This window comes from Phalaenopsis equestris, unplaced genomic scaffold, assembly GCF_001263595.1.
Source record: "Phalaenopsis equestris unplaced genomic scaffold, ASM126359v1 Scaffold001147, whole genome shotgun sequence".
NCBI lineage: Eukaryota > Viridiplantae > Streptophyta > Magnoliopsida > Asparagales > Orchidaceae > Phalaenopsis > Phalaenopsis equestris.
This window is the reverse complement of record NW_018165586.1, coordinates 135,800-150,347: the sequence shown is the minus strand read 5'-3', so window position 1 is coordinate 150,347 and position 14,548 is coordinate 135,800. Positions and strand designations below refer to the sequence as shown.

Sequence of the window (14,548 nt, the reverse complement as noted above, 5' to 3'; positions counted from 1 at the left end):
CTTTCCCTTACAAGTGGTGTGTTTGTAATTTGCTTAGGAACATGTGGTGAATCCCCCTTGCTAATTCACCTTTTGCCTGCTATTTTTAGTTCGACAGCTGTTGAAGCTGCTGCTGTGAACTGAACTGAGAATTAAAGATTGAAGAAGATACATCATTCAAATATTCTGATATGCACGCATTGCACACTTATACAGTAAGACATTAATGTAGGCATAGCTAGGAATATTCTAGATAGAAATTTTGTTGAGGTTGTTGTGAGAGTGGCGGTCCTGAGTACTCTGCCTTTGGATGCTGCTTTAGTGCTGATTGGGACCACTTGCGTTATTAGTTCCTCTCATTTGAAGGATCTGATGAGCTGATCACGAACTTGCTTCTGAGTTTGATAAACTCAGCATGTGATAGGGGCTTAGTCAGGATATCAGCCACTTAGTCTTGAGAGGTAATGTGATGAATTGTAATCGCATATAATTAGATATGATCCCTTATAACATGGTAATCTATTTCTATGTGTTTTGTATGGTCATGAAAGATGGATTAACTGTAATAGCAATGGCGGAGGAATTGTCACACATGATGGGCGTTGGCTTTGAGAGGTATGTTGAATTCTTGAAGCAGCCTTCAAAGCAAATGAGGTTTTTACGTGCTGTTGCTAAGGCCTTGATTTAGCCTTTGTTGATTATCTGGTGATTATCTTTTGTTTTTGCACACGCCATGTTGTTAAAGTGTTTCCAAGAAAGGTACAGTGGCTGGAGGTGGAACATCTGTCTTGTGTGTCATTTGCTTAGTCAGCATCCGAGAATGTTTATAGTGTTAGTGAGCTGCGGGTAATAGGAAGACTGTAATGTAGTGTGCCTAAGGATATGCTTGAGTAGCTGATGATGGCAAATTAGTAGTTTATGCATGTATTGACAACCATATTTACAACAAAAACTATATTAAGTCTGGAAATTGTTATAAATTGCAGAGGTCCAGCCAATTGCTTGTATTTTGTGGGATTGTGGCAGTGATACTGAGAAGCTCCTTTGAATTTGATCTTGGAAGGTATAGGAGTGGATGCGAATTTTCAATTGATCATTTTCGTTTGTTGTAGCAAGTGAGTAGTGATGTAGATCTGATTTTGAGAAAAAACCGATGGAGTGGAGTTGATCTGAATGCCCAGATATTTTAAGACTGAACCCAATTCCTTTAGCTAAAAAGGTGTCTTGAGTTGCATCATCTCTGAAATTTCTGCTTCATCACCACCTGTGATTAAGATGTCATCGAAGTAGATTAGGAGAAAGAAGATGTCATCGAAGTAGATTAGGAGAAAGATTCAATGTGATTTTGTTTTGTAGATGAGAGGAGAAGAATCTGCGGTGCTCAGGTGAAGGCCCATCTTGATGAGAAGGTGAAGTACCATTGGCATGGACCATATTTTAAACCATCCAATGCTTTTCTTAGTAGATAGACATGATTAGGGTGCTTAGTATCTCGAAATCTCTGAGGTTGAGCCATGTAGATTGTATCATGCTGGGTGCCATGGAGAAAGGCATTTGAAATATCCAATTTTAAGACGGGCAAGTGATGATGTGCTGCCATAGTCAGAAGAATACAATTGGTTGGTAGTTTGGTTATTGGGAATTTTATATCAAATGTTGAGTCTGCTTTCCGCTAGCACCCAACAATTGCTAAAGGGGGACGCCAAAATCAGCGCCCCTGCAACTCACAAGTGATGCCTCTGCACCTGAGCAGTGGGCGCCCCACTGCCCATTTCGGTCGCCCTTGTGCCAGAGTTTAGAGGGTATTGGGGGAGCCTAGGCACCATTCTTTCTTCAGTAAATCAAGCACTTAAAATTCTATTATCTGTATTCGTGTTAACTCAAGCGAGCGAAAAGGCTGCCTTCCAAGAGCGACAATATGGTGCCAGAAGAGGTTTCTACGTGTCGGCCGTTTTGATTTCGGTTTTGAAAAAATATAGGTTCGGTTTTGAAAAATATAGGAAAATATGAAAATAATTTTGATATGAATATGATTTTTGAAAGTAACATTTTGATTTAAAAATATATGAGACCAAATGAGTCACACATTTTGAATAGTTTGGGTGACTAAGAATGATACCACAAGTAATACACTTATCCGAAGAATAAACATATCACATGTAGTAGGCTCAATCACTTAAACTAAAAAATTTTCCGACATCCGTTTGATCTGTGAAATATTTTATATGAGACCAACAAGTTCCCCTACCTAATATGAGGATTAGATATGGTTTATTTTACCTGTGTTCCGAGTTCCCTATCGAGACAAGTCCCGATAGTTAATTACATCTTAAATGACTGGGGTCACTTAAGAAAACTCTCGATTATGATCAGTGGTTTTGCCTTCAAGATTTTAAAGTTTAGGTTTCCAATATTGAACATAAGAAAATCAAATGTAAATGGCTCAAAATAGGAACAGTTACTTTAAGGGATCTGAATGAATGAATAGTAGGGGATATCACAAATCCAGGGAGAAATCTCGGTGAGTTCCCAACTATCATGATATTTAAATCCTGCAAATTATTTTATAATTTAGGATTTATATTCGCACGATATCTGATAGTGCAAATAGCCTAAAAAGATAGGAGAATTTACACCATACCGGACGGTAACCTCAACCTCGGAATCCTAAATGGAATCCTAAATTGTTAGGACTTATAATTACACAACAGGGTTGTGCAAAAATCCTAAAAGGTGATCCTATGGGTTATTTAAACTAAATAGGGTGATAGGTGATGTGAAAGTGTTTTGATGTTGCAGATCCATCTTGAAGTTGTTCTTCGTCGTACTGCCCACGATGTTCTCTCCAAGCTCTTTGTCGTAGTACCTCCGGGTTTAGTTTTAGTTTTGAAAATGCACTTTACCACTAGGTTATCCTATATTAAGGCATAGTGTATATCAAAGCAAATAAATCATGTGATATATAAAAGAAGAAAGAAACAATATTACATGTCAGGAGAATACTATAACAAAGTAAAGAAACAGTATAACAGGCTAGAAAAATAACATAATAGGCTACAATATAACAGGCTAGAAAATTGTATAGCAGGCTATGCAAAACAGTATACATGACAGGAGGAAAAGTATAACGTGCTAAGAAATAAAATGTTGTAATGTAAATCAAACCTGTATATTTGAGAGTCTTGCTGCTCCCTTAAGTTTAGCTAGTATGCGTTGTACAAAAGGAGAAAACATGATCTGAAAGACTTGAGAAAACAAACAAATCGTAGGAAAAAGACAAACAAATGAAACAAAATATAGTATCACATATAAAGGACCAAGAATAAGAAATTTATATGTGATATTGAGAATATCCTCAATTATCAGGAGGATCTGAGTATAAGACTCAAGCTCAAATCCCGGAGCATTGAGTTTCAGTTTTGGCTAAGTTAAGGCAAGAATTTCATTATTTGATTTATTTCATTATTTGATTTCATTATTTGATTTAATTAAATCAGTCATAAATCACAATCTAGTGCACCATCGTGTCTAGTGCCCTAATCAACTCATGAACTAGGGTCAGATGTCTGACTTCTTAGGGTCATTTGAAAATTAGGAGGATGAACTCTCTCAGGGTGTGCTCCTAAGACCTAAAAAGACTACACTTTAGTTTAAGCCTGGAATGTTCTAAAGTATCTATTTTTAGTTAAATGTTTTTTCATTAATCCTCGAACATCTTTAGATAAAGCTTACCTCGCTATTAGGCTCCTAAGACCTAGGGATAAACCTATAATTTTGGCAAAAGGGTTGTGAAATGTGCTTCAATCCTAGTTAAAGCTATTGGGTTTAAGTTTAGTCAAAGCTTAAGGGACCTAAATGCAAGTCTATTGATCTTTCAATCCATGCTCCTAATCTTCATTTAAACTCTTAATTTCTTCCAAATCTCAACTATTCTTCCAATTACAATTTCATCTTTCTTATGCAAAAGGAATGGTGAATGGTTTACTATCCTATTTCCTCCTTAGATTTCTATCATCTCAACAGAGCAATTTTCATTTTTAATTCCCTCTCCCTTTCTTTTTTCCTCATATTTTTTTTAAGATCATGAATCATTTCTGAAAATAGTTAAATCGGAAATTCTAATTTTTAACTTGACCGTTAAAAAAAAAGCGAACGAAAAGGAGGCCATTCCACTTTTAAAATAAAATCAAATCGGTAAAGCTCGAAATTGTAAGTGCATCGGCCTAAAAACGTTTAAACTCGTTAAAAAAAAGACCGAATTAATCTCAAAAAGGGGTTTAAGAGCCTCAAAATGTAATTTAAACCTTCACGAATAAATCTTCAGAATGTGGGGAATAAAAATTTAAAAATGTAGCCCAAGCATAGTAGTAGAAAGTGCTCCAAATACGACTCACCCAATCAATGAACCGACCTTCACAGCAAAGGTGAAAATTCTCCATATTAAGATTTGCGGTCATGGACAATGAAGGAGAAAACCAATTCCAAACCAAACATCTTCAATCATAAAAGAACTAAAGAAGAAGACTGACATCTAGGGGAAATGAGAAGAAAGCTAAATCCAAGCCAAACATAACACAAACAGCAGCAATAAGGCTCACGATCGAGGGCAAAGAAGAGGAAAACAAGCCCCATACACGGTCACGGATACTGAAAGAAAACCCCCATGGGTATTACCATTACATTGCCTTTGATATACATAAGTGAGTGAATGGACAAGCTTTCATAAATTATCTAAACCAAGTCCAGATTCATCAAATAAGACATAATAAATTTGCCCAAGTCATTTTGAACATCTCACTCTACAGGTAGATAGTGAATGCATTTTGGGATGACAAACTTGATTACTAAAAACACATCTTAGGAAGAGCATTAAAGAGGAAGCCCCCACCCAAACCATGTCCAACAAAAGTGTCAAACCGAGCTCATCACAAGGGGCAAACCAAGCCCAAGAAAAGGTCTAAACCATAAGAGATTTTAGCCAACATAAGTCACCAAGAAAGAGCCCCAAACCGAACCCAGGAAAAGGGGCAACCCGAGGAAAAGGAACCGAACCCAGGAAAAGGGGCAACCCGAGCCCAATACAAAGGCAAACCAAGCTCAAGAAATAGTCCAAAATAGTAAGGGACCTCAGCCAATATAAATTACCAAAAAAGAGCCCAAACCGAGCCCAATACAAGGGCAAACAAAGCCCAGAAATAGTCCAAAACAGTAAAAAGACTTCAGCCTACATAAATCACCAAAAAGGTGCCCAAACCGAGCCCAGTACAGGGGCAAAATGAGCAGCATAAAGGCTAAAACGAGCCCAATAAATGGGCAAAAATCAAGTCTAGCAAAAGGGAGCAAAAACAGAGAGACATTCTTGGTAAATCGAACTCGTTGAATGAATCAAAACAAAGCTATAAAAATCAAATTTCTTAAAGCCTTTTACTTCAAAATTTCCTGCATCCCAGCATATGTTTTAGGCAAAAAATTGATAACAGGAAATAAATAACTGTAATGAATCCCTAAAGCCAAATACTTTTCGATATCGATCGATATCGAAATGAATTCCAGCTCTTTCCTTGATTCGAAAATAACAATAATAAAAGCCCTCAGCATTTTATTTTCAACATGTATTCTAACAAGGTGCAGCAAGAGAAGCAACACATAAGCCTTGAATACATTTTTCCAGCCCATACAAATAGTTTCCAGCATAATTTTAACAAGGGGCAGCTAGAGAAGCAACAGATAAGCTCCAAACACATCTTTTCTAATTCATAAAATAATTTTTAACATGCATTCTAGCAAGGGGCAGCAAGATAAACAAGATATAAGCCCCAAATGTAATTTTCCAACTCACAAAAATGATTTCCAGGATGCATTTTAATGAGGGGCAGCAAGAATAAGATATAAACCCCAAATATATTTTCCAGCATGTATTTCTAAAAGAGTAAAATGCATTCCAAAACCACCCTAGCCATGCTTTCAAGTATCTCAAGTAAAGATAGCCCACACATGCTTTCCATAGACACTTATAAGGGAATAAAATGTATTTCCAAACCGCTCTACCAATGCCTTCATATGTTTCAAGAAAAAGAAAAATAAAGGTAACATATATATATATATGCTTCATTTCTCACCAACCTAAGCAAATATTCATGCTTAAAATTCAAAATAAGGCCTCCATTTTTTTTACTAATAAGCCTCCATTTTTTTTACTTTCTCATGCTTTTAAAAGAGAGGAAAGAAATATCATCCTTTTGTTCTTGCCATCCTAAATGGTGTAAAATAAAGAAGAAAAGAATACCTCTTTAGTGTAGCAAAACACTAAAATAAATTGAAGAAAACTCCCCCCCACAGAAATCCTCCCAAAAAGCCTCACGCAAAGCCTCACGCAAAAAAAGCCTCACGCAAATAGCTCCCACGATTTCCTAATTCCCAGTTCGACAATTCCAGGTCGAAAGATCCTCAAACAACAGAAAGGAAGAAGATCTCTTGAACGACAAAAGTAGAAAGTACTTTTTCCAACAGTAAAGAAGAAAGAAAGAAAATATCAAGTTCCTCCAAAAGCTTCTTTTTCTCTCAAAGAAAACCCTCTCTTTTTCTCTCACAAACTTTTTAACAACCCCCACACAAGAATTAACTCCCCAAGAAGCCAAAAGGCAAATAAAAGAAAAGAGAATGCCAACCGTTTGCCGCCCTAGCCAATCAACCGAGAAGAGGAAAGAAAGAGTCGTAATAAAGGGGGAGAGCTCATAGCCTCGAGTAGGAGCGTCGGCCAGCCCGCCTCCTCTAATTGGAGAACCACATGGCTTTCGTGCCACGTAGAGAAGGGGAAGAGACGGGAAGAAGACGCGAGCCTCGTGGATCCATCGTGGAAGCTAGGTCACGGGCAAGGAACGGGATGAGCCGCGGGATTGAGCCTGAAGATGGCTCGAACGAAGGGTTTAAGCATGCGGGTGGAGCCTTAAATAAGGCTTAGGGTTTTAATAATAATATAAGTGATAAATATATAAAATAATTTAATGTTTCTTAAAAATAAAATTCAATTCGTACTTTTCAACCGTGCATCAAAACATAACAAAATTGGTATTATTTTTAGGTAATCTTGACGTTCCGGATGCGTTGGAGCGGTCCGTTTCGCCGCCCGATGTCATTTTGACGAATTCATCGATTTACGTGCAAATTTTCTCGTGTCGGAAAAATGACAATATGAGTGTCATTTCCTACTAGAATTAGTGTCCCGAATGCGTTGGCGCAGTCCATTTTGTCATTGCCGGTCGTCCGGAGAAGTTCGCATTTTCACCCGGCCTTTAGGCTCAATTGAAGTCCCATCTCGTGCAATTTTGTGAATTTTGTGCATTTGGTGTGTGTATGTGACGATAAAGTCATGAGGAGGTTTTCTTAGGGTTTGAGGTCCTATTGAAAATTTTACCTTGAGTCTTCACATAATAGCTTTTAACTGCTCTTATATAAGACGATGATTTTGAGGTCATGATTGCTAGACATCACAGAAAAATAAGAAGTATTTTGGAATTTCTAAAATGATGGGTACCAATTTCTAGTTTTCTAAGATGTTCAATAGAAACTCCTAGAGCTAGATCCTAGGCTCTATGAAGAAGGAAAGACCTCACAAAAATGAGGTCAACAACACGTAGTTAGGGATTTAAGGCCTTTTTCACGAAAGATCATACTCTTGTGCAGTGTATTCTTGACTTTGCGTAACAAGAGCGAAGTTGCATAGAGCGAGTCGAGGCTAAATTTTGGCGAGTGCTTTTTCTTGTGTGATCAAGAGAGAAAGCAGTGTGAATTGCTACAAGTTCTAATAGTGTAAAGTCAATTTGAGTAGTTTAATTTTATACTATTCTTTTTTCATAGTAAAATTTTTGGCGTTGTGGCGCTGTGATTTTTTCTTGCTATCAGATTTTTCCACATTATTTGTGTGTTTTTACTAGATTTATTTATCATGCACCTTCATTTTATTGTTCTTGTTCTATCAAATAGGTCCATTTTTTCCACAGAGTGGTTTTGGTTGTGAATCGATCAAATCTCATGTTTCTATCCCGAGGAGTGGTATCAAAGCGAGGTTTTTCTTCAGACTTTTTATTCGGGTGGGAGCAATGACCATCTAAGGGAGGTATATGGTGGAGAAGTTTAACAATTTGAACTTTGCGTTCTAGAAGATGCAAGTGGAAGATTTTTTGTATCAAATGAAGCTATCTTCTACTATAAGGAACCACTAATAAGCTCGAATTGATGAATCTAGAGGAATGGGAAGTGCTTGATCGAACATCCAGGTTTGATCCATCTTTCACTTTCCTCTTCTGTTTTTTTCAGCATAGTGAATGAGAAATTTATGGTGGATCTCAAAGATGTATAATAAACCATCTGCTTCTAATAAAGATTTTATGATAAAAAGATTATTCAATACGAAGATGATGGAAGTGTTAAGCGGCTGAACATTTGAATAATTTCAATACTGTGATAAACCTGTTGTGTTGTGTTCTATGGGCATCAAGTTCAATGACGTTGTCAGGGCTTTGTTAATTCTATCTTTATTGCCAGATAACTGGGATGGACTTGTCACAGTAGTAACTCTATGTAATATAAAGTTAAACTTTGATAACATCATGGGGTTATTACTAATTAATGAAGTTCACGAGAAGGCATCAAGCGGTGAATCTTCAGATTCTATGTTAAATATTTGGAATAGATGAAGAAATTTGGATATGAATACAACTAGAGATAGATTTAAGTTCAGAAATGAAAAATCTAAGTCAGAAACATAAAATGATAGAGGTGAATGTCATTTCAAGTACTGCAAAGTCTTAAGGAGAGTTGGTGGTGGAGTTCAAGACAATAATCTCTCCGCAATATCAGCCGCCTTCCATCCTGCCACCCGCGGTATCAATCCTACAACTTCCCCAACTGCTTTTTTGTGTTCGGTGTCACTATATCATCTGAACTAGCGCGAACAACTTAGTCGGTGGCTAAATAGCAGATGACTGACTTTATAGCCTCATGCCAATGCTAGTAAAAGATAATCTCGTAGGGTAATTGTCTTGGAAGAAGAAAAAACTAGCGGTTCTTTAACAGTGAATTAATGCTTCACGAGTAATGAACAACCACAGATATTGCAACAGGAAGGAAGGAAAGGAGCAATACAAGAAAACAGTAAACTTCTTCATAAGCAAGATTCTAAGAAAATTAAGTAGATCAAAGCAACAATATTGTTCTGATTATCTCAGCGCAGACATTTTTTCTTTCCTACGAGTATAAACTTTAGTTTTACATCAATAAATTAAAAATAACGTAGAAATAAACTAAACATTAGGCCATTACATGCTGCAGTCTCTTAATGCCATGGTTTGATTCTCAACTCTTTTGCCTACTTTAATGTGTTATTTATTTATTTATTTTTGGTTGAAGTCCATATTCTATTAAAAACTTCTATGTTTAGCTGTAAAACCTTACACCTTCTTCTTTCATGATTGATCCGTATCCCCGCAAACGCAATGCTTACTCTTGTTATTTTCAGTCTATGGCACCATATTTTTGTATGGGAGATGGTATAGAATGAATACAGTGATGTAGGAAAGCTGTAAGTAGCATGTGAACATGCTAAAACATGACTTATGCGTTGCAAGTCTTTTTGTTTATTTTTTATGGTCTGCTATAAGGTTTCAAATTTTTTTTTAAATTTAGTTCTTGCATACCATTTCTTATAGCTTTATTCATAAATGCAGTAAATGCTAGTTACAAACTTAAATGTTCTGTTTCTTTATATTTCAACAAAGTGCAGGATGGGAAGGCTTTGAAAATGCTAGCAACAGCTTCGCGGCTTGATATTGAAGTTTTCCTGCTAAAAAAAGTCTATCTCGAGGTTGCAGTGTTGTTTCATGCAATTAATATTTTGAATCCTTTATTTTACTAAGTGTTCAGTTATTCTTAGATTCTAAATATGCTCTCATGAGTATGGTAGGTTGTAGTGAAGGTTAAAGAAAATTGGCGGCAAGATGAAAGCCTCCTGAAGAACTATGGTTATGATGGTCAGATTCGTGTTGTTTGAAGCAGTTATTATTCATCATGTAATTCTCATTGAATGTTATATTTTTGTATGCAATTATTAAATTATGCTCCTATTTTGTCTATTTTAATTTTGCTATGCAATTAACATGCTGTGTTGTTACACCATCTTTTACACCTGTGCTTATATATTAATTTTTGGTTTTCTGAGCCCTTTCCTTTCTAGTAGTTGTATATCCATCTCTACGCTTACATTTCCATTTGACAAAAGTTATCATCTTTCCTACTAATTCTGAGCCTTCTGATCTGCTATAGGTATCTTAGCTTCTTCTAGTGTATACTGGTTTGAGTTGATATACAGCAGAACCTGATGCGCAGGAAACCTATAAGGTATTTTCTCTTTGTTCAAGCAAAATAGAAAATGATAGGAATTTTCCATGTAACATAGCTTAAAGATTCAGTTATTCGGTTTATGATTTGGCTTGAATTTCATGCAAGATTCTTATTTTGAAATGTTTCTATCCGAAGCTGCAGCAGAATCGATCATTGTCCTACCTATTGCGAAGTAATATTTCTGGACATTGTAGCATAATTATGAAGAGATATCGATAGCGCTCGCTGCGGCTCTTTTTTTTTTTCTCTTTCGGAATTTTGGTTGGTGGCAATGTGCAAAGGACGTTGAGCATGAAGAGCCCGTTGTCTCATTCTTCTCATGAAATTGTCCTGCACTGCTATTGTATTTATTAGCGTGACAATCTTTTTTGATCTTATGAATTGTCATTAATTCCTTTGTGTGTGATATGTAATACATATATTTAAAAAAATGTTGTTCGATTTTCTATTATTTGATTGCTATCAAGGTGGTATTTGATTGATTTCCTTTCCATATAATCTTGGATAGATCATCTCAATATCAAACTTCGTTACGCCAAATTGTTGCTTGGTTTTTAGCGAAGTTGCAGTAATGTTATTGGTGAGTGTCTCTTGTATGTGATTATTGGATGCCACCTGATTAACAAATTGCATCTTAAAAATTGACTTCTATTACTGTTTTGCTGACTATATATTTATCAGTTAAATAGCAGTAGCAAAAATTTTTAATTATATATATATATATATATATATATATATATATATTTCCGCTGCCGGTTGGCAGCCAAGGTAGTGGTGGCTTGGTTCCTTTTCCTGCTGCAGAGGTCTTCCTTCCAATTTACTTTCTTCCTGGTTCTCTTCTTGTTGTTTGAGTGCTTCTCGTGCACACTCTTGTTTTTATTCGTTAGTTATTGTTCCATTGGCCTGCTCTCTGTCTGCTTGTTTTTGGTTTGCGCTTTCTCTTTACTTAGCCTTGGTCCCATTCACTTTCTCCATGGCGGCTGATCTGGTGGCTGCAGACCTCAACTTCGTGGGGAAACAAACTGGAACCAAGTGGGACTTCACTTGGTGACAAATTAGTCTTTCCACAAGTCTACCATGATGCAATTGAAGGCAAGATAGATTGTGATCTCATCTTGCAAGGCAACAAAAAGGCAAGGAGACATGCTTTCATTTTTTCGGAACAAGAAGTGACTGAACTAGCAAAGAAAACAAATTCACTCTTATTGGGAAATTTCAGATGGCGCACCCCAAGATGGATTCTATTAGAAAAGTTTTTGTTGATCTCAAATTAGTTGGCAATTGGAAGATTGGATTACTTGATGGTGGAAAAGTGTTCTCAATGAAATTCATCCAAATTGAAAACACCACAATGAAACTCCTTAAACGGATTCCTGCATTTGATCCTAAAAAGGAAGCATCCATTATTTCTATTTGGTTCAAACTTCCAAATTTGAAGCTACATTTTTTTAACCACAGAGTCCTCTTCTCTATTTGAGCTTTACTTGGCTGACCAATGAAACTTGACATCTCCACCTTCAATCTTTCAAGACCATCTGTGGCCAGGATTTTGGTTAAAAGAGATATTACTTTACGACCAATTGAGGAAGTTTGGGTGGGTACTGCCCATGCTGGGTACTGGAAACCCATCATCATGGAACAACACACCAAATACTGTAACCATCATCATGGAACAACACCCCAAATATTGTAATCATTGTAGCATGTTTGGTCATGCAAATGACAAATGCTATCGACTTCACCCCAACCTGAAACCGTTGAGAGGAAACAATAGTTAAAGTAACCCTGTGGAACCTGAGCTGGTACCAGCTATTGACCCAACTACTGAAGTTGGGGAGACAACAACTATTGTTATGAGGTATGGGGACACTGAACCCCAACCACAAATTGTGGCCATTGTTAACAATCCTGATTTTGGTCCCCCTGAGCCAGCTCCTAATCATTTAGAAGATGATATTGGGCAAGGCACATTGCAGATTTCAAAACCCTAGATGCAGGATTGTACTGACGTCCCCCCTCGAATCTTGTCCAGGAAATTCAACATACCCTTGAAGTTGAATGACAGACCCAAAAAAGGCAGGAAAAAGAAGAAACTCCCTTGGGAACCCCATCAAGACACTTACATTTTGGAAGCTGGAAGCTCTTATTCATTTTGAAGGGAGTCTCTTACTAGACTCACCAGGGGGAGAGCCAAGTTTTCCCACAATTATTAATGTCTTATGTTGGAACATCTGAGGGATTGCGCACCCCCACTCCTTGAAAAGGCTGCAACACTTAAACAAAAAACACAAAGTATGGTGCTTGGCCATTTTGGAACCTCTAGCTTACCATAACCCCAAAAATATTTGGGAACCCCAAGCATTTTCTACATAACACTGTCACACATCTCAGTCTTGCTGGGTCGGACCAAAGACCCCTTTTCATCACTATTATTGCTTCATTAAACCAGGGCCAGAATCCTTTCAGATATCTTAATATGTGGTCTATTCATCATGACTTTCTTAGCACTTTTTCAACTCACTGTAGGGACATTAATTACCCCAACTTTCATTAAACTGTGGCTTTTGCAAAAACAAGTTGGGGAAGGCACTTACTCATTGGAATTGGAGTACTTTTGGGAATGTTCTCACAAGGGTAGAACATGCTGAAAAAGACTTGGTGGCCTTAGAAGCTGTTGCTGTTAATGGGGTGGCTGATGAATATTATATACTGGAAGCTAATGAAAAACTCCCACTACAGTGGCATGGCAGCAAGTATTCCTGAAACAAAAAAGCTTCCAAGATGTTTTATTGATAGGGAAAAAAGTACCAAATATTACCATGCTTGCCACTAATACAAGCGTAAATGCAACACTATCCACTCTATTAAAGATGATAATGGAAGATGGATTAGAGACCCCACGGAAATAGCTGAAAATTTTGTCGCTTACTGTCAAAAGTTATTGCAGAGCCGCACTTCACAAAGAGTCCACATAGATCCATCTATTTTCCTCTCAGATCATGTTTATACCACAATACTCAACCTTGCAGAAGTCCCTATTGAGGAAATCTTGAATGACCTTACCACTATAGACAGTGGGAGGTCACCTGGAACAGATGGTTTCAGTTTAGATTTTTTACAAAAAAGCTTGGGAAATCATTAAAGATGACGTGGTTCTGGCCTTGTAAAGTTTTTTCCAAGGAAATAATCTACCTAACTATTTTTGTGCAGGTACTATAGTTCTTATTCCTAAATCGACAATCAGGGATCAGTGGCATTAATTCAGACCAATAAGTCTTACCAATGTTGTCAGCAAAATAATTAACAAAGTTCTTGCTGGAAGGTTGCAACCCCATTTAACTCACCTGATCAGTCCTAAGCAGGCAACATTTGTAAAGGGCATATAGATTAGGGATAATGTGCTCTTAGCTCAAGAATTGTTGAATGATATAGATAAATCATGTAGGGGGTAACCTTATCTACAAACTTGATCTAAAGAAAGCCTATGACATGATTCATTAAGAGTTTGTACTGGAATCTGACAACGACTTTATATATGCTTAAAAATTAAAAATAACTTTATATATGCTTAAAAATATAAGTATTTAATACTACTGCTAGAAGATTTAATTCCTCAGCAACTGTACCAAAACTTAATAACAGTTATAGACTCGATAATAATAGATGTATAAAATATTCAATAATTGTAAAGTCACACTTATCAATGCAAGTATACGTATCGCTTAAGTATTATAGTGCTCTAATGGAGTCCTAGATATCGATCCCACAGGGAGTAATATTAGAACTACGAACTAAGATTTTAGAAAAACGATACTCAATTGTAACAATGCATTTGTTTATCTGTCACTAATAGGCAATTGAAATAAATATGTAATTTTTAATAACTCTTAAATAACTAATTATACTAATGAGGTGTTTAATGTGATAGTCAATATATAAGAAAGTATCATTCTCCTTGTCAAGAAGTTATAGTGAATGGATAAAGTGAATCAGTTCAATTTGTATTGTGCCAAATCGGAGCATACCTATTCTTTACCCTTTGGTCCAGGCATAAAGAACATTGACTAATCCTACGCTTGTTTACTAAATCTGCAGCTAGGCTAGGAGGATACTGACTCTCACTTCGGAGCTCCCACGTTCCCCTCCCCTAAGGGCTAACATCTACACTTCA

The 14,548-nt window shown here is 36.8% G+C and overlaps 1 protein-coding gene across 5 annotated transcripts in view; it reads left to right on the top strand.

The window, feature by feature from the left end:
- LOC110033360 (GTPase Era-like) overlaps positions 1–14,548 on the top strand; it is a 42,665-nt gene that overhangs the window by 17,234 nt on the left and 10,883 nt on the right. For 2 of the 5 annotated variants that reach the window (XM_020737302.1, XM_020737304.1), the window contains exons 3-5: positions 9,761–9,841; positions 9,941–10,046; positions 10,300–10,374. In XM_020737302.1, coding sequence (XP_020592961.1) covers positions 9,761–9,841; positions 9,941–10,027 — 168 coding nt within the window. In that variant the 3' untranslated portion in view covers positions 10,028–10,046; positions 10,300–10,374. Of the gene's footprint in view, positions 1–9,760; positions 9,842–9,940; positions 10,047–10,299; positions 10,375–10,512; positions 10,844–14,548 lie in introns of those variants that run through there. The other 3 variants (XM_020737303.1, XM_020737301.1, XM_020737300.1) reach the window with 3 other exon arrangements.